Below are 21,136 nucleotides of genomic sequence, written 5' to 3'. Positions count from 1 at the left end.
GACAGATGGAGCCAGAAAAAGAAGAGGAGGAGGATGAGGATGAGGATGAGGGGGCAGGATGGGGCTGTCATATAGAGACATATAGGCACAGAAGGGAGGAAAAGGCGTAATAATGCACGGGTGGGTGTTTGAAGCCCAGCGAGCTGGATCAAATCTAATTTCAGATGCGCTTCAACTGGAAAAATTAACCAGGTTGGACACGATTGGCCGAGCTGCCTGTCAGTCACGCCAATCCGGAGCGGAGGGCGGGACTGTCTGCCCCCGTGCCTCACCAGGGCACAGAACGAGCCCAGAGCGGGTCTGAGCATCTGTGGCGCGCGCTGTCCGCTCTCCTTCAGTTACCTGCTTTACCGCGCGGTGATCGGTAATGGGACCTAACAGAACGCGCTGACTTCTGGGGAGTCTTCCGTTTTTCCGGTATGTTTGAGAGTTACCCCCGGCGTGCCGTCTGAGCACAGCTGGAGCGCGAGCGCTGTTCGCGGTGCTGAAAGCATCCAGAGGCGCGAGGAGAGCAGAGCAGAGGTTCCCCGGCCTCTGGAGAGAGATGAGGAAGAAGAGGCTCTCTGCGGCGGGCTGTCTACTCGCCTGGAAAGTAGTTCTGTTACTCAGGTACGAGTTTTGCCGACCCTCCCCCCTCTTTACCTGTTAATGAAGAAGAAAAGTCGCAGGTTCCGGAGTTTCCCCTTCATGTCTTTGAGTGCATGCTGCTGAGATTAGTACTTACATGCCTGCACCGCACGCACCACGTAACACACATTTATCAGGACTAAAGTATACATATTGAGTTATTCTTGTGTTTTTTTGTTTGTTTTGTTGTTATTTGCGTTTATTTACCTGTGAAATATTCATTCAGAGGTAAATAATGTGTATTTATGTATGGGATTCATGGCCTAATTGTAACAGTTTTTTACAGTTTGTTAATTAAGGACAATGTAAATAAATACTTCAAATCAGTGATAAGATAATTACTTGAAATACATTGCCCATCGTTTGCTATAAGAAGCATATCCCTAAGCCGAACCCTAATCCATATTAGCTCGCATACACGTTTTAATGTACTGCCTTATCTGGGATTAGGGTTATGATTTACACTGTGGGCAGAATGACCTCTGCCTCCATAAGTCTGCCACTTCAGCCCACTTGTCACATGATGCCCTACTGATTAAGGGAGCCTGACACGACTGACTGAGTGTTATGAACACGTGTACGTGATAAAATGTTTTTGTGACCACAAATGAAGCAGGTATTTATCTGATAATATATCATATATAGTGGAGAGAGAGTGTCTAACTTCTTGGATGTGACCAAGTCAGCCTCTTTGATTCTGCTGCACTTAAACAAACTTTAAATCACCTGTACAGGTAAACTGACATTTAGTGTTGAAGTCAAATCATTATATTATGAATCATTAATGAATTATAAGGAATTTTCTGCTGCTATTCTGGGTGTGGGTAGTGGGGACAGCCCATGCTTCCCACTTCCAACCACCTCTTCTGGGGTGACACTGAAGCATTTCCAAGCCAGCCAAGATATGTGATTTCTCCAACTTGTCCTGCATCTGTCACAGGCTTCCTCCTGCTGCTCAGACATTCCCAAAACACCTCATCCAAGAGGCATCCAGGAAGCATTCTGGTCAGATGCCCAAACCACCTCAGCTCCCTTTGGAGGAATATCGGCTCTACTCTGAGCCCCCCTTTAATGACCGAGCTCACCCTCTCTCTAAGGGAGAGCTCAGACACACTTTAGAGTAAACTCCCTTCTGCTGCTTGCATCAGCAGTCTCATTCTTTTGGTCACTATGCAGAGCTTGTTTGCTGTCAACAGATCGATACAGTGCCCACATCTCTGCTTTAGCTGTGCCAGTGTCAGTCTCCTGCTACTTCTTCCCCTCGCTCATCAACAAGACCCCAAGATACTTAAACTCCTCCTCTTAGGGCAGACACTTAATCCTGACCCAGCGTGGGCGCTCCACCCTTTTCCAGCTGAGAAGCACGTCCTCAGACTTGGAAATGTTGATTCTCATCCCAGCTGCACCTGAAGTCAGCTCACTAGCAACAAATCTGGAGGACACCTGTTTTTTTATGATTTCTGATGATTTTATCTTTTTTATTTATTTATTGTATAGCTAAATAGTATCAGATATATTTGAATTGCCTCAAATAGGGTTTTAGTCGAAAGTCAGTGATGTCTTTTACCTGCAAGTAGGCTGCCTGGGGCTTAAATTAACTTATTATTGGCATGTGTGTATTTATAATCTGTTCAATGTTATTTTATTTTTAAATTGAACATCAGCTGGTGATATTGTCTTCTGTAATCTTTAACCTCTAGAATTAATACTGGCTTAAAGAAATAAAGTGTTCAGTCTAAACATGTTTAAACTTACTCATCACTGCCGGAGCCCACCGGCAGTCTTGAATCAATCCAGGCTGTGTGACATATCATGTGACCACATCTCTGGCACACACTGAGTCATGCATACAGGGATCAGTGCGCACACTCAGAGGGCCAGTCGGGGGAGAAATGACTCCTTTTATAGGACACACTTTGATCCTGTTTACCAATTTGTTCACTCCCTGTTTGGATGATTGGCATTATGCACAAGAATAAATATCACCAAAAAGTGACGTGACTGATGATGACGAGGCTTAACTTGGTCCCTCTCTAGCCTCGGCCATCATGGCTGCGAGGTGGCCTCAGAGTCTCCCAGTCACTCACCAACTGGGTCACTCCTCCAGCTCTGGTGTGACTCATTAAATTGTCTCGTTGTTCAGTACCAGTTAGTTCCCAGCCAATCCGCTCACAGCACGCCCTTACATGCCGCGCTCGCTCTCTTTGGCCACGACAACAAGGGAAGCGGTTTTAATTCACACGTTTGGTGAGAGAAGTGGGCCGATGAACGAATGTGTGCAGGAAGGATTCCTAAACGAAACGTGTCCCTTAGAGAGAGCGGGAGAGAGTCAGGCTTCGGTCAACAGGACCCATCCAGAGGAAATAAAAGATGTAAGAGGTTTCTGAAGGTGAATCTGTGGAAGGAGCATCAGCGGTCGCCTGCAGCTGCCTTTGTGTTCAAATCTCCGAAGGTCTCGCATCCGTTTCTTTCAGCCAGCCTGAGGTCAGCAAGAGCTATCATTAAAAAAAAAGTAGTGAGGAACAAAACTGCAGAGGGATCACTGTCAGCCTCTCTGAGGTCGCTTCACTCTCAGTGTGAAGTGGAAGTGAACATTCAGCATTCAGTGTGTTGCTTTTACAGATGTGTCTGCAGCGTAGCTCCAGAGCCAGTGGAGTTTTTTCTCCTGTTTTTTTTTACGTTGGAGAATTTATTTGCCTTTTCATTAATTGTTTGGGAGGGGCATCTGTGCCCTGTTTTGGGCACTGTCCAGCTCTAAAGCTAATTTAGTGCTACCGAACCTTCACTCATCCTGTGGAACTGGCCCAGGATCAGTGTCCATGTTTCCTGTAGGGGTAACACTCATGTATTTGTGACTTCCAGTCATCACTGGTGATTCTTCATTTTTATATAGTTCTTGTAAATGTACAACTTTAATCTCAAAGTATTCTCTCACTCAGATCCTCATCCCCATCCTCCAGCTGCAGATTTTATTTCTGACCTTTCTAACCCTTTTTAATATCAACAGAAACCACCAGCTCTCTAATCTATAACTGCATCATTTAAAGCTTCATACTTTCGAAAGTTTTATTTAATCCAGTTGAGCCCTGAAGATTTACGAGTACAGGAAGGAAGTCTGGAAAATTGGGATCGGTTTCAGAAATGTCATCTAATCACAGGTGTAAAGGTGCGAGAAGCAGAACAATCCTCTGACTTTTCCTCAAAGTGAGGAAATCGAATATTCACATTTAGTTTGTTCTGACTGTAATTTCATGCAAGACATCAAATAAATGTGAACTGAAGGTCACGGCTGTCACAACAACATTTAAGATGCCAGATTCACATCAACTTTAAGAAAAATGCCTTTTTTTTAACCTGTCCTGTCCGACGGCTTAAGCAGGCAAAATTATAGTCTGCATGCTGTGTTGTCCTTTTTGATACTTGGTTGTATTTTAGTACCTCTGATCTATGCAGTTAATACAAACTCGCTTGTATTAAATGCACTTGTTTCAAATTAAAATCTCTTGTGTTTCACTGGACTGAAACATGTTATTTCTTAAGGCTTTTATTGTGAAACATTTTAAAGAACATGTCTTGGAAAAGTCAGTCCAGTTTTAACAAATCAAATAACATGAGATAAGTGGGGCAATTGTTCTATAGTGAAAGAGGGAAAGGACATATGCAGTTAGAGCAGTGAGATTTGAGCTGAAGACTTTAAATCTTTAAAGTCAGTCTCAGATTTAATTATCTGGTCAGTTCGCCTATATTTGACTAATGTCAGCTATAGGCAGTACTGCGAAATTGGACCTCTCTCACGCCTTCAATTGGCCCAGAATGCAGCCGCTCGCCTTCTTACGAGAAATCCTTAAACTGAGCACATCTCCCCTGTGCTGGCCTCCCTTCTCTGGCTTCCTGTGCGTTTTAGGATTGATTTTAAGATCTCATTGTTTGTTTTTAAATCTCTAAATGGGCTGGCCCCATCATACCTCACCAAACTCCTAACACATTACGTTACTTCAAGGTCACTGAGATCTGCAGACCAGCTACTTCTCAGTGTTCCTAAAGAACAGGGGGGACCGAGCTTTCTCAGCCATAGCCCCTAAACTACGGAACAAGTTGCCCCTTTATGTTAAGTCAGCTTCTACTGTGCACTTAAAGTGCGTCTTAAAACTTATTTTTATTCCTTGGCCTTCAAATCGGAGTGAGAGCTATCTCTCTGAGCTGTTGTGTTGTTTTATAATCTTGTGATTTATTAGATATATTTAGATGTGTGTCTGTGTTTGGTGTATTTATTTTATCCTAGTTTCCCCATGTACAACACTTTGGTTAACGCTGTTATTTTTACATGTGCTTTATAAATAAATTTGGATTTGGATTTAATGTGTGTAAACTGGCCCTCTGCTCACTCAGCTTTGAAAATGAGCTCACTGGTGAGGGTGTCATTGATGTTCTCCAGCAGTTAAACAAATAGTCCTACACCCCCGCATACAGTCATACACCATGATTCAGAAGCTTGTAGAACCATCTTTAGCAGCAATAAGTTGGAAGTGACGTGGTAAATGGACTAGTTCTTATATAGAGCTTTTCTACTCTAGCTGAGCACTCAAAGCTTTTATACAACACGCTTCCATTTACCGATTCACACAAGCACTTCCTTCTGCAACTAAGTGCTTACTCTATCTAACATTCACACAAGCACTATTTCAAAGTGCTCTGTAATTAACATTCACATTCATATTCTGACACCTGCGTCGGAGAGCATCTTGGGGTTCAGTATCTTGCATTGCATTGAACCACCAACCTTCAGATTAGTAGATGACCCAGCTAGCAAGCGAATGTTCAGAAGACGTTCACTGAACGTCCCCTGAAAGTCTAATGTTCAATGTTCAGCACATGACGTTCAGTGAACGTTCAGTGAACGTTCATTCATCATGGAAATTTTTTTGCTGTGCTTTTATTTCATCGGTTGTTATATCTTTTACATCTGCAGTGTTGTTAACAATATTTTTTCACCAAATTTCCATTTTTTCTCTTGGTGCACCCCTGACGTTCTCTGAACGTCCTGTGAACGTTTGGAAATAATGTCTAACTGTTTCTGTAAAATGTGGCTTATGTAAATGTTAGCATGTAATCTTCTTAAAATATTTAAGATATATGCAGAAATATATGCACAAATTTATAAAATAAAACAGGTATTACAATTACAAGTACATTAAAATACAACTAAAATACAACTGTACAACTTAAGGCCCTTTCACACGGATGCGTAAATTCCGTGCGAATGTTTCGTGCGTTAAAAATATATTTTTTAGCAATCTGTACTTTTCCCGTTTTCTTTCTGTACCTCACAGTTACCAGGTTTGAATTTCGCGCATAACAAACAACGCGATTACGTAGGAAGTGACGTGGTATCAGGCGCCAACCGCCATCAGACACACAAGAACGAGATCGAACAACGCCATTCCGCCATTTCTTCGCACGACTACCAGTGAACGTCCAACAATTACGAGCTCCAGAAATATTCCTTTATTTCAGCGGATACCGACCAAAACTAAAGTGTTAGGTAAGTTTATTTATCACTGTTTGTGTTTTGATCAAAAACATAGTCATTAGGACGTAAAGTAAAATTTATTACGGTAAATACCATGCTTTGTTTGAAAACGATGGCCACCGCGGCTGAGCTGCGTTGTACGTAGTACTCATACATTTATGTCCATACGGTTTACAACCTGAATTTTGACTTAATCATGCATGTAATTTGTGCATTGATGCTTAGTCAGGCTTAGAGACTTTTAAATTTTGTGCTTGAATCTTTATTTTAGAGCACATTCCTGTTGTGTTATTTGATCTTTTCACGTGATATAATACTGGACCTTGGCTTCTTCCTTTTACAATACTATCCAGATCACCAGCCTGATTCATTTACCAAATAAAGTGTTGTTACATGGTTGTTTGGAAAATATTTCAGCATTCCCTTTTGAGAATTTTCTGGGAAGGATTAAGCGCATGCTTAGGAAGCCAAACTCAGCCTTGTCACAAATCATAAGGAGACTATCAGAGAAGAGAAAAACATCTCCCATTCACCTGCCAGAGGTAAATGCAGCAACAGGGCAGCATTTTCATGGCCCATTACCTTTGGGTGGCAGAGCATATGAGCAGTACAGTGAACTGCACTTGGACTTTGGTTGTATTGCTTCCTCAGAGGGAGATAATTGTGTGCAGGTGAATGAAAAGGTTGGTTTGGTTCAGAACATCATTACATCTGATGATGAAAAGTTTGTGCTTGTTAAGTTCTTTGGTAAGTGTGGTGATTTCTTCACTTATGCTGTGCATTCCAGTACTCTGTCAATTTATCGAGTGTCCCACTTGAGACTAGAGATGGAACTAGTCAGAGCCAGTGACATCACTTGTAAATGTGCTCTTTTCCCTGAAGAAGGCAAACCCACATTTGTGGCAATGCCTCTGTTGCACTCACTATCACAGAACACTACAAATGATTAGAAACCTTTAGCTGTGCTGGACATTCAGGTCATCGTGTAGTATTAGATGGCTTTGATAAATATTAACTTCTGAAGTCCTTTGAGTACATGTATTAGACTATTGAGTAGGTACTAGTATGTACTAGATTTGAGTTTGTGCTACTGGCACATGGATTATAACTTAGGTGGTGGTGCCAAGCAGCCTTTATTTTGGTTAGTAGTAGTCTAAATGAAGAGTTGCCAATAGGCAAGATGCTGCAAGCACTTCTGACCCAACAGGCTGCTAATAATTCTGTGGAAGAGCTGGACCCATTGGATGAGCTCGCGCTTCCAGCCTCCAGCTCAGAAGACTTAGAAGCTCTGAACCGGGCACTTGAGTCCGGAGCAGTCAGGAAAAAAGTGGTATGCGTAATTTACATGTTCACAAAGTAAAGTAAAAACCCTGATGCTTATGTTTACAGAATCAAGTGATGATGCCTGGGCAGGGCTGGGCTTTATTAGTGAATAAACCTGACCAGTACATGTAGCCACATGGTTTTAGGATATAGCAGTAATTGTTGGATCTGCCAGTGTTTAGTTTAAGTTTGTTTTGGTCTGTATTAGGAATGGCTTACTCTGTGGTGGAGTTCCAGCACAAACAAACCATTGATGGTGAGGAGCAATTTACAACAGAGGTTGACATTGTGGCTTCTTCGTGGATCCATGGCAAACCTCTCATGTCTGTAAATAAGTTGTAGTAATTTCTTATGGAATGTCTCTTTCTTACAGGCGAATTAACATTGATTTTGAGAGTGAGGACGAGGAAAGACAGTCGAGGAAAAACCTTCCTAAACCACCAGCTCCCCCTAAACCACCTGCGGTGCCCATCATCAGAAGTCACCAAGCGACATCATCTACCACCAGCAGCCACTTTCATAACACATCAAACAGTTACCATCGCCACCCGCCACCCATCTGCACCTACTGGGCATATCATTCATCCATTCGCTACGCCCACCAACTCCATCCAAAGTGAAACGGGATCTGGAACGAGAACTCCTCTATCAGGTAAATGTGACAAACAAAATACACACAAGAAGTGAGGACACTTCTAGTGAGTGCACTATCATGTCATATAATACGTTATAAATATAAAGCATTTCTGTAAATGAATATCAAAACGGTAGGGCAATGGTGAATTAATTGTGTGCTTTTAAACAGAAACATGATTCCTTGTTGCCTAATTGAAACTTGGTAATAATTACTTACCAACTGATATTTTATGTTTCTCTGATCTTTTATCATTCTTTTCAGAATACAACTTTCAGCTTAAAGTTTTTAGGGCCATAGAGGAGGTCAAGGTTATAGCCCTGAACAATGCCAAGATGCTGCAAGCACTTCTGACCCAACAGGCTGCTAATAATTCTGTGGAAGAGCTGGACCCATTGGATGAGCTCGCGCTTCCAGCCTCCAGCTCAGAAGACTTAGAAGCTCTGAACCGGGCACTTGAGTCCGGAGCAGTCAGGAAAAAAGTGGTATGCGTAATTTATTCAATAAAACTGGATACTGTATGACAGTCAAAATGAGCCTTTACCTTCTGTGTAAACAGTGACTTTTAAATTTTTTGTATTTCACATTTTAGGTGCACCATCTGGCAGTCATTGGAGGAAGGGATCTGAGAGCTGCTGTTTATAATATTTTACCAAAAATCGTCACAAACCGCCTTGCAGAACAATACAGCCTCTATGGACGGAAAGGCAAAAAGAATTTCTCTGCTCACAAGCACTTGGTGGCCGTGATATTTAGTAAGTACTAAAAGGTCAGAATTTAGACTGAAGCTTTAGCCATTGTGCACTTTTCTCTATAGCCCATGAAAATCATATTGTCTTGCCTCCTGACACCAACCACGGTACTCCAATTCACACTTCCAATTCTTTTTTGTCTGTATATTTTTCAGGGGCTGTACGAAAGAACCAAGGGTCAGATACTCTGAGTGATACTGAGATCCAGGCTGTGTTGGGAGATTGGCTGAAACATGCGAAGTGTCGTAAAGACAAGTCAGCCAATCGAGGACAGGACTGATGAGGAGGACGAACCCTAAATCGGGACTATGCAGCTGCAACATTGCTAGTTTGACCTGTTTCTCTGTACTAACAAGTGTTCTACTGTAGAGTACAAGACGTGTTTTTGTTTAGTAGTGTTTAGTGGTGATCCAAAAGCATTGTTTATCATACTAGAAAATGTACATGTATATAGTAACAACAAAATTAAAGCATAATTGTTTATCAAATCATTGCATTGCCTTGGTTGTTATTAATGCTTTGATCTTATCTAGGCCTGCACTTCACACTAGTTTCAGGCAAGCACGTAGGAACAAACATGGAAAACATTTGCAAGTATTTTGCAGTCTTGAATTATGCAGTTAAAAATTTTTAACATTGATTTTTCTTTAAATGGAATCATAGATCATTACAAATTGAACTGTGCACATAAATCTAAAAATTTTGTGGGAAATAGCTTATTCTGCAAAAAAAAAATAAATAAAACTGCAGCAAAATTCTTCCCTACCGGTTAAATTAAATTGTTCTTTGCTGAGTGTTAATTTTAAGTGGCTGGAATCTATATTCACATTTGATACAAGTGCGGATGAATCTCACTGGAAAATGGAGGACATATGTTCACAGGAAAACCTTAAAAATACATTCAACATGCCATGTTGGAAATATCATAAGTATAACGGTCACTGAACATCCTCACAGACGTTCATTGAACGTTCGGTGAACGTTGTCAGTGAACGTTCACCAGACGTTCAGTGAACGTTCATCAGACGTTCAGTGAACGTTCACGGTGAACGTTCACTGAACGTCATATGGTGTTGCAGATTTACGTCTGGTGAACGTTGTCAGTGAACGTTCACCAGACGTTCAAGGCGACGTTCACTGAACGTTGTCAGAACGTTCATTGCTAGCTGGGGACCTGCTCTACCTCCTGATCCACAGCCACCCTGTGACTTTATCATCAGGCTCTCATCCTTGTGGAGGAATTTTGGCCCACTCTCTGTCACAGTGTGGCTTCAGCTCACTGAGGTTTGCAGCAGGTCTGGACTCTGACCGGGCCGTTGCAGCACCTTCATTCTTGCTGCTGTGCTTGGATCTTTGTCCTGTTGATGACCCAGGTTGGTCCAAGCTTCAGCTGTGGGACAGACGGCCTCACATGTGCCTCTAGAATACTTTGGTATACAGAGGAGTTCATGGTCACTCAGTGACAAACATCTCCACTTTGGTCTCGTTTGTTCCAGAAGTCTTGTGGTTGGATCAGATGCAGCTTTGCAAACCTAGACTGTGCTGCCATGTTCTTTTAGACAGACCCTTCCAAACAGCTTGTTCAGTCTGTTTCTAACTGTACTGACATGAACTTTAACCTCTAACATGCTAGCTTAGACCTGTAGAGTCTGAGATGGAGCTCTTGGGTTTTTTGCAGTTTCTCTGATCATTGCAGAGTCTGAGCTTGGCATGAATTTGCTGGGACGTCCACTCCTGGGAAGACTGTGGCAGGTGCTCACACCTGCTGAAGATCAGTAAATCAGGTGCGTTTGCTAAGCAGCACCTGTCTGCTACTGACCCACTTAATTCCTAAGGAAGCAGTAAGGGTGGAAAACTTTCTTTTTCACGATTGTATAATGGATATTGGCTAATCATAAAAGGTATGATATCATTGGTTGTTGGGCAAATGTAGCTGGTGGTTATATTTGGATCATAATGAATAAAGTCTCTTGGATCCTGTGGATTTCCAGTTGAGCTGCTTTCCCCTCATACACAATGTGAAACTTTAGGCTCATGAGATTTTGAATCCCCAAATAGTTTCAGTAAATTCCCAAAGTCAGGTTGAGGCCGAGTGATACTAAAACGATTCCCTGTTCTGTCGTGTCGACTCTTTCTCCTCCCTTAACTCCACATCCTTTATTAATGAGCCAACTTTAGTTGGAGATATTCTTTTCTGCATCTTTTATTTTAGGCTGCGGAATGAAAACAATGGTGGTTTCCCAAAAGTTTAAACAAGCTGTGCATAAAAGGCTGCTGAACAGATCTGAACACAGGAGATCAAAGCCACAGCAAATCTTCTTATAGGGTCATGGATGGATACAAAGACAAAGTTTAACAGGCTTATGGTCTGTCATTCAAGAGCGCTGGATGGGCCTGCAGCCTGTCAGTCCTGTTTAATACCCCAGGGACTTTTTTTTCTGTTGTATGAATGCAGAGGGGCATCATCCCTCCCTCCCTCATATCATATCAACAGGATCTCTAGAATCGGATACTTTACACAGTGGCACAACAAAGTTTTCAGGACTGTTTAGGTATGCAAATATGCTTCAGTAAGATTAGATGAAGCCAGGTTCAAAACCTCATCTTGGTGACATATTGGAGTCAAAGATTCTTGATACATCAGAAAATAACATCAACAGTCAGAAAAGGTCATTTTTGGCCATGTTTTTAAGGTTAAGATGATCTCATGCATATCAACAAACTGTCAATAGAGGAGGGCACATCATATCACCTTAAATGTGTGCTAATATGTAACTAGTGTGAAAGAAGTCTTTATCAAAGCAACACAGGCTGAAATATTAAAACAGGAAAACATGTTTTTGACTTCTGCTAATTCATCTCTGTGTGACCGGGGGGGCTTTGCACTAGTCAACATGTTCACCAGTATAAGGGCTGCTTCAGGAAATTGAGAACCATTTTCCACAATTTCCTTAATTTTCCTGCTTAATGCAGTAAACATGCACACACACACACACACACACACACACACACACACACACACACACACACACACACACACACACACACACATACAAACTCTTTAATGTTTTGGTGCTTTCTTCTGTCTCCTTTTTCCATTACAAATCTTTGAAAGCTGCTGGCCTTCTTTGGTTTGGCCACAGTGAGGTTTTCTGTATTCTGTGGATTTAATGCAAATACTGGTATAGAGCATCCAAAGAAAATTCTTTGTTTTCCAATGAAACGTGCAGAGCTCTCCTAACTTTGCATGGATGAATGAAAATCATTGTGGCCTAAACACTAATATGAACAAAGGAAGGGAGTGTGTAATTTCAGCTCAGCTGTCGGAAAGAATGACATTAAAACAGCTGCTGTTCTTTGTTATTTTGACAGTGACAGTGTGTCGCTGTTACTCTGACTCACAGGCTGGATATAAACATGGATGATGCGTCACCGCTTTACATTAGCGAAGCCTAAATATGATGGAAACGGGCACTGTCATCTCACACTGGTGAAGTCGAGCCTGAAAAAAACAAACGCAAAGTTAACTTGGTGAACAAATTGCAGCAGCCTCCCTGAATTTGTGACATGTGGACTCACAAAGCTGATGTGACAAACAAACACACGGAAAACTCAAATAAGAAGAAAAAATATTTAGTGTACTTTGATTTTATTTTTATTTCTTGTTTTATGAAGCAAGTTTTAAAAAGTTCCCTGATCCTGCCCACAAAACCAAAAACCACCACAGTTTGGGCCGATCTCCCCTTCAGGTGCATCTCCTTGTGCACCTCTGAACAGTTTCCAGTATGACTGCTGTTGTCATAATTTTCCTTTAAGTCCTGCTCTGATCAGTTCCATAAGATGATGAGTTTATGGTCTCAGTAACTAGTTTGAAGGTATAATGGATACAACACGATGTTCGTTTAGGTCCCCATAAAGTAAAAATGGACAGTGAGACAGCGTACTATGTAAGTGCATTCTGCTACCATAATGCACCATGCTTCCAGCTCCTGAGTGTGCACTGTCCTTTGGTTTCTCAGTCCAATTTTAAGAAATGCTCAGCTTGAGGTCTCACTAATGAGTGGGTGAATCTTCAGGGAGCATTCCAAATGTAGAAGTGGTCCAAAGCTGTCCAAGGAGATGACCTTAAAGGGGAGATTGGCCAAGTGTAATGTTTTTATGGGCTGGGTCACAGAACATCTTCCATACAGTCTAAAATCTTAATGGATTCCTGGGTTCTAACATCAGGTATCGTGCGGAGATGCAACTCCTCGTAGAACACCCGCTCGTGATCGGCCTTTTAAAAAGCCCATTTGTTTTCGTCCATCATCGTACCCCATGGAAATGTCGAAACAAGTTTATTTACATTTGACTTTATGCTTTTCTCCCTTAAACATTCTTCTTAATACATACTTCATACTTGCTACAAAGAATGCTCTAAGTGTACATACACAAATATGTCACAAAGGTTTATGTCAGCCTAAGGAGGATGTCACAAAAAAGTCAACACTCCAGAAACTGGTCCTGAGGCTCCACATTGGGTTTTCTCATGTACTATCACAGGGGAATTAAAGTAGTGCTGAGATGCTAGTTTATGCATTCGGTATTTATCTCTTATTTCATAGCTCCTGGGACTTGGTAATTCAACAGACCAGCTACACTGATGCAAAGGATACACAATTACAATATGAGATAATATGGGTCAGTATAGCACCAAACACAGTGAAACATATTTAACCTGCAGACATAGTGCAGAAAACACTGCGTACAGCTTCCACTTTAAAGCTCAAAGATGAGCAGGTGTTAGTCCTGATGCATGCGTACAAATTGTTCCTGTTAATCAGAGACCAGCTGTCATGATTACATTAATGAAAATCATATGGAAACTACAAGCTCTTGGAGAGCACACCCTCCGCCGAGGCCATTCTCCTATACATGCCCTATCTCTATCTACGCACACCAAGGTGGCACAAAGTTAATAGCTGCTGCCTTTTCTCCATCCTTCACCTTTCAACCATGTTTCCACAAATTTAGACACAAAAGGCTGTGATCGGCCTTTTGACAAGTAATGTGACATTTAGCAATGCCAGTGGCCAATGGAAGTCTATTAGCTTTGTGCTGATTAATGCTCAAAGATGGTGGAACAGAGAGTTCAAAGTCTTTGTTGTTTCCATGGCAGAAAAGATCAGTGCCATCCCAGGATGTTTTTGATCAGTGAAATTTTACAGAGCCTGTCCTCCTTGAAAAAATGACCTTATCAGTCGTTTCTGCAGGCACGTTTTACAACTAATATCTCATTTTAAAATGAAATTAACCTCTAGCAGTCGTAAACAAAAGGCCGTGTGAATAACGTGTTCAGTTTTCTCCGGCAAATCCTGAAAAAATACTTAAATATGGATTTCCTCAGATTTACGAGGACAAAATGGCATTATATGCAACTGGAAAAGTTAAAATAATAAATAAACTATTTTTTTAATATGCATAACACTTTGCTTGAGCGCTCAAAGCGATTTGTGTAACATTCCTTATTTAGACAAGCACTTCAGTATTTTGCCCTTGGACACTTTGGTATGCTGACTGGAATAGCTTGGCATTGAACTATCAACCTTCAACCAACTTGAAGGCTCTGCCTCCCATTCTACTCTTAAGTATCCTAGGAACCACAAGCAAGCCAGCAGTCTGAGAGTGAAGTGCTCTGTTGGGGTGATACTGGACTATGAGGTCTTTGAGATAAGATGGGGCCTGATTATTTAAGCTGTGAATTTTTCTGCTTAAATTTTTTTTTGCAGATTTTTGGTCTGAGAGCAGACAGTCTCTATGGGGATGGGGTTTTGGGGGGATGGCAGGAAGAGAGAAGATGCAGAGAGGCATTTAAGACTGCATCTCTGCTTCCTGGTCTCAACCCTGGATAGTCACATTTTGGGTTTTTTTTATAAATTTGGCCAGATTTCTAGAAATGAGAGCTGCTCCATCCCAAGTGGGATGGATGCCATTCTCTCCTAATAAGTTTCCCAATTATCCATAATCAGGTGTGGAAAGGAGTGCATGTCTAAAAGGAGCGTAAGTTATCTTAGAGATTATGCAGAAGCTCATTTAAGTTTTAGCATACTTCTTAAATGCGTGTGTGGCATCAATGATTAAATACCCAAGAGCTCCAAAAATTGTAACAGCTGCTGACCTTGTTCAGGAAGGTTGATCATATGTACTGTTTGCTTGTTATTACCCACACTTTGTGGCCACAGGAGAGGGTAGAACTGTAGCTCGATCAGTAAATTTATGGCTTCGCCTACGTGCTCTGCTCAGCTCTCGCCTCACCACAACAGACTGGTAGAACATTCGCATCAGTGCCGACACACATTATTCGTAATGCAAGTGCATCAATATCAAACCAGCTTGGCTCAAGCTCAGTAATACAGTAAACAGCAACCGAACTCATCAAGACAAATGTGTGATTTTTTTGTTTGTTTTTATCTATTACACACGTGCTTGCATTGCAATGGATGCTCCAGCTGCAGTTTGGAGCTTCATATCTCACCCAAGGATGCTTCTACGTGTGAGCAGGTGGAGCCAGGGATTGAACTGCTGACCTTGCGATTAGTAAACGACCCATGGGCCTATCACTAAACTACCATAAAAGTTATTATAACCCTGCTACAAGTGTTCTTAACGGTGAGTGAAAGTTACCGGCTCTGCAGGCCGAGTCCTTTTGTCCTTCTATGCAAATACAATCCACCAGTTATTATAGAGACAGATCGTGTCCAGAGTGTGTTGTATAAATCTGAAAACGTGTGTGTGTGTGTGTGTGTGTGTGTGTGTGTGTGTGTGTGTGTGTGTGTGTGTGTGTGTGTGTGTGTTTGTGTGTGTGACCAGACCAGTCATTGAGCAGCTCACTGTTACTGCTGAAGGAAACATGTGGCTGGAAAGCACAGTTAAGTGGTGCTGTAGCTGGTTGTTTGTGCGTGGTGCTGGGGAAGTGATGGAGGTGGGCGGGAGGGGGTGGTCGCCACACTAAGTAAATATTTGGCTGAGGGCAGTAGTCGACCCCGTCCCTGTCACAGTACCGGGCTGCACTAGGTTGTAATGCCAAAAAATACCCCAGGGGGGGAGCTGGAAAATGTAGTGTTTTTGATGTATGTGTTCATCTAACAGCTAATTAGTATAAACAAGTACTACCGCTGCAAATAGATTCATATTAATGCAAGAGAAATCGAAAGAGGAACGTAGGCAGGAACTGTTTTCACCCCAAAGCGGGCTCAAGTGTCTGCAGACTCCTCAGTTCAGAGTCAGGACTAAAGAAATCAAGCCAGTGTATGAAGGTGTGAAGATGGAGTGAGAGGGAGGTGCCTGTCATACAGAAGTCCAACCACAAATATAAACACACTAAAACATGTTTTTATGGCTGTGAGGAGAGCTGCCTCCCCCAAAACCAGCTGAAATGAATCACATGACTGTGCATGTGCACTCACACACGTGTTAAGGCCCCCCTCCTGGTTTGGCCTGGCCTCTGTCTGTCTGTCTGTCTGTCTGTGATTGTCACCATCATGTCATGATTCGACTGTCCCGGGGGAGCGTTTACTGTAGAAAGAAGCTAACATGTCTAACGTTCCTCCGTGGATGCTCCAAAGGCTCAACATCCACTGTCTGAGGAGGAGGCTGGCTGGGCATTGAGATTTTATTGATTTAAATTTTTATTGATACACTTATTGACTGACACTTTGGCAAGCTAACCAATGCATTTTTTGTTTTAAAGTCTGTGATGACCCCATTCCTAGCCCCGACTGCTGGTGCTGTGTTTGGGAGAGAAGAAAAAGGGGTTTTATGGAACCAGCTGACTAATATGTAAATTCTTTGAATACGGTTTTTGTCCCCTGATTGCCAAAAATTGGGGGAACAGTTAGAAAAATAAAATGACACATTCTGAGGGTTAGGGTCATCACCCATAATAACGTAGACCTCAGAGGGTTTTCTTCATTCTCAGGATTTATGAGGATGTTTAATAATGCACCTTTAGCGCCTGAGTTCATCTCGCTAAAGTTTAAAATATTAACAGCCAAAAAAAACAAGTTAAAATCAAGTACTGACAATATCACCAAATGTGGTTTTGCTGGTTTTGCTGCTAGAAAGAGACGGGCTGGAAAATGTGAGGATACCACACATGACAAATGAAGCTGCAGCAGTCTGTGTGCATGAAGGCAGACAGCTGTTCATGAAGAAGCACGCTGTTATTCTATCAAATCTGCTCTTCATAAAATGGACAAAGCCGCCGTTAGACTTTTAGACTTATGGCCTGGCATCGTGGTTAGTACTGTTGTCTCACAGCTAGAAGGTCTTAGGTTCAACTCCACCTTCCACCTTGGCCCGGGCCTTTCTGTGTGGAGTTTGCATGTTCTCCACGTGTCTGGGTGGGTTTTCTCTCGGTACTCCAGTTTCCTCCCACAGTCCCAAAGCATGCAGTTAGTGGGGTTAGGTTAAGTGGTGATTCTAAAGTGCCTGTATGAGTGTGAATGGTCATTAGTCCTGTGGCAAGTTGGCAACCTGTCCAGGGTGTACCCTGCCTCTCCCCCTGTAAACTGGTCTCTAGACCTGTGTGACCGGGGCCTTATCTACCTGCTGTACTTTCTGAGCTCGTTATCTTGTTAGCTCAGAAAGTAGTCGGACACAGGAATGGAGACTTCCACACAGGTGCTCTGGTCTACAGCGCATAACTGGAGCAAAGTCGGAAAGATGCCTTTTCTGCATGTTAAAACCTCTGAGATGAAAAGTTGATGAAAAGTTACTCTGAGAAAAATAAAAAGCTTAGGGAAAAAAAGGTAAAGGTTTTAATTTATTCATTAAAACACTCACCAGTTATATTTTGAAATATCTCAGGATTTTAGGTAAGAGCAGGGCTACTCAGAGGGCCGAGCTTGAACAGGTGTGATGCAGGGCTGTAAGTGGCTGTTTACCTAAAAAAGTTTGGACCGTGGTTACAGCAAGAAGGGCGGCTCTAGAACAATGTTTCCTGCAGCCAATGCAGTGCTTTCTTGGAGAACGCTGTATCTGTACTTTTTTCCTGAGGTCACTCATCTTTTCATGAAACGTACTAACCTAACATGAGCCCACGTTTTGGAAGATTCTGCAGATAATCGGAGAGATTGTAAACACACAAACGGGATCCCTCAACCACCGGCTGGTTTGTGATTATTAGAGGATGGCTCTACTGTTACATAAATACTTGTATTGGTGCTTATCAACTTGAGTGGTCGGTGGCCATCCCCACAGAGGAGATAATCCAGCTGTTTGTACTGTTGCAGGCCTGTCAAAAATATCCTGCAGCTGTGGTAAATTACAGGGTTTTGAAAGGGCCTTCAGTGATGATCAGACGTGAAGTGCTTGGAGATCAGGTCATGTTGAAGAACCAGCTGTGTGTGGTTTAAATAGAAGTGCTAAAATGATGTTCCATTTGCATATGTCATAATTAAGTCATGTGTAGGTGAAGCGAAAGACAGATATGCATTCATATTTGAGGCTGAACGTCGAGACCAGGCCCCGTTTGTTTGTTCTGAAGCCAGAGATTAAGCGTGAGAAGAAATCATCCATGCAGAGTGGATGCTGTTCTGGTCGGACGTCTTCTGTGTCTCTGCTAAAGTGCACAAGAGCACTTTCACCTCCACAAGGCTCGAAATTGATTTTTCCTGTTTGCAGGACCTGCCTGACACCAAAAGCAGCTACACATCACTAAATAATTTGTAAACCCTCGATTGGTTTCAGAAGCAACAACATGATAACAAAGAGTCTGACAAACACGGCTTCGAGCAGAGAGTTGACTCAGCAGGAAACTTAGAAACTAAAGTTTAGTAATTCTGTCTGTCTGCAGCCACTGTCTGTGCTTCTCCTCTGGGATTTTTTACTTTTGATGTATTTTGTTGTGGTAAACTCAGCTGTTTTTCTTCCTTTTCAAACAATCTGCATTCGACCTCTGCGTGGCATATCAAACCCAAGCGGCAGGCTGTTGGCTTGCTGGGGGACAGTGTATTTTTTGGTGTTTGTGTGCCCCGCCCTCATGAGTCTGGTGTAGGTATGTAAATGTAACGATGAGCTGATTATCCTGTATTGTGGACAGTCTTGATGTCATGGTCCTGGGCCGTGTGCCCAGCGTTTCATGATTTATTCTTGTAGGTTCTGTTCTAACTGAGTTCTCTTATGTTCCTTGGTTTGGTTTTGATCATTCATCTTAGTTCCTGTCTTGTTATTTGTTGTTTACATTTTGATCTCCTTGTTCCCTTTGTCCCTGTCTCCCCTGTGTTTGTGTTCTTGTGTCTGTTTTGTCCTTTTGTCATGTCCCTGTGCTCCTGTGTTTTTGTATTGAGTTTTATTCCCAGTGTTGTCTCATGTCTGTGCTTCTCTTTGTCTGTTTCTCTGTGTCTTGGTCCCTGTTTAGCTCCCTCTGTGTGCCGGTCCTCTGTGGTGTTTAGTCTGCGTGTACCATGTTGGGCTACTTCCTGTTTTATTTTGATAGTTTCATGTTCCCTGTACTTTGTGTTTAGTTTTGCTTCCCCTGAGTCATTAGTTTCATTTCTTTCACCTGTGGTTCCCTGCTGTTTCCACTTGCCCTGATTACCTAGTGTGTGTATTTAAGTCCTCAGTTTTTCTCTGTTCTTTGTTGCGTTGTTGTCGTCACTGTATCCCTGCCGTGGGTCTCGTTGCCTAGTAGTTTGTTTATTTTTAGTTCTGGCACTAGTGATGGTATAATGAGGCCCCGTGAATGTGTCGAATCTTTCCGGCCAACTGATTCGCCAAAAACCTGATCACACGAAGCCCCATTTAACAGCTCATTTAGGAGTGCTGACATCTGCTGGACATTTGATGTATAACATCCTTGCTCTTCTGTTACATGTTGGCTGGGGGATCTTTTAGCCTAATTATGCAATTTTTTCAAAATCTCCATTGGAATAAATAAAATTAAAATATGATTAACAAGAATAGCTTATAGAAAACTTACAGAGCTCTTCTTGTAATAGCAAATATGTTTGGTACATTAACGCACTGGGATCATCATTCTGATTATGAAAACTGCCAGACAAAAAAAAGAAAAGAAAAAAATGGACCTGATTCAATTAAGGCCTCTTGGCCAGGTCATGTTTGTAAATGAGAACTAGTTCTCAAACATTTTACCTGGTAAAATAAAGGTTTTTTTAAAAATTGTAAGCCAAATTTAATAAATCTATGTTGATCGCGGTATATTAATAAAACATAAGATAAACTTTAATGATCCCACAACGGGGACATTTGCATATTACAGGAACTTAAGAACAGAGAAGGATGAAGTAAAATAAAATGAAACATAGAAAACACTATATACAAAATTACACACACATATACACACACACACACACACACACACACACACACACACACACACGTATACATCAAAACTATATACAGTAGAGTATAGAGACAGTATATGGTGTGTTTGTGGATAAACAGTTACAGGAGGTGCTTGGGTGGAGGTGGAGGTGCTTTATTAATTTTTATTCAGGAACAAAAACAACCGAAAATATTGGCTCTGAAGCGATTCATTCATTCTGGTATAACTTCCACAGCCCTAGAAAACACTCACAGAAGACTGAAGAAGCAGGGGTGCTGAAACTGAAGCTCTGATTTGTACAGGGGCTTCTGATTATGCTGCTATAACAGTGGATCAGACTCGGATCACCCAGAACGCTTCCTCTGTTTCCCACGTCTTTTTCAACAACTCGAATCACATAATGAAGCAGTCACGTGATTTCAGAAAACACAGGCTTCGTTTGGACACGTCCCCTTTGCTCGGTACAGGCCTCGGGGCTTCAGTACAAGACGTAACATCACTATCTGGCACCCATCCAGCCCTGTATAGCTTGGTTATTGTCCCTGACATTCCTTCAATCAAACACCTTCAAGTTCTGTTCTTCCTCTGAGTCCTGCGCTCTGAGTCCACCCTCTTTCAGCCACACAGCAACACCATGACATGTAATTTGGCATTTTGGAGGAATCTTATATCAAACCATTAAAACGTATATAAAGTCCAGTCTTTACAGACGTCCATGTCACCGGCTGCTGGAGATCCAAGACATCATGAAACTCTGATTAGAAAATCAGGAAGCATGACTTGTTTTGAACGTTTAGCTTTTGGCTTTAAACTTGTGGGGAGAATGTGACTCACACTCATACACATGCAGTATGGGTTGATTTGAGGTGCTTTTACCATCAGGTTCATTGTATTATGCACAATTTAAATATACTTCATGAAAAGTTCTTTTAGCCCAAAGTTCT

The 21,136-nt window shown here is 42.0% G+C and overlaps 1 protein-coding gene and 1 long non-coding RNA gene across 2 annotated transcripts in view; both read left to right on the top strand.

Moving 5' to 3' along the window:
- Positions 1-320: 320 nt before the first annotated feature.
- glra3 (glycine receptor, alpha 3) overlaps positions 321-21,136 on the top strand; it is a 72,538-nt gene continuing 51,722 nt past the window's right edge. The window contains exon 1 of the mRNA XM_030731627.1: positions 321-609. Coding sequence (XP_030587487.1) covers positions 545-609 — 65 coding nt within the window. The 5' untranslated portion in view covers positions 321-544. The remainder of the gene's footprint in view (positions 610-21,136) is intronic.
- Positions 6,041-8,459, top strand: LOC115781781 (uncharacterized). Its single transcript, XR_004020098.1, has 3 exons — positions 6,041-6,169; positions 7,854-8,132; positions 8,379-8,459. It is a non-coding gene; the product is annotated as an uncharacterized LOC115781781 (long non-coding RNA).

The sequence above is a fragment of the Archocentrus centrarchus genome, chromosome 1, assembly GCF_007364275.1.
Source record: "Archocentrus centrarchus isolate MPI-CPG fArcCen1 chromosome 1, fArcCen1, whole genome shotgun sequence".
Lineage (NCBI taxonomy): Eukaryota > Metazoa > Chordata > Actinopteri > Cichliformes > Cichlidae > Archocentrus > Archocentrus centrarchus.
This window is presented reverse-complemented; position numbering and strand designations above follow the sequence as displayed.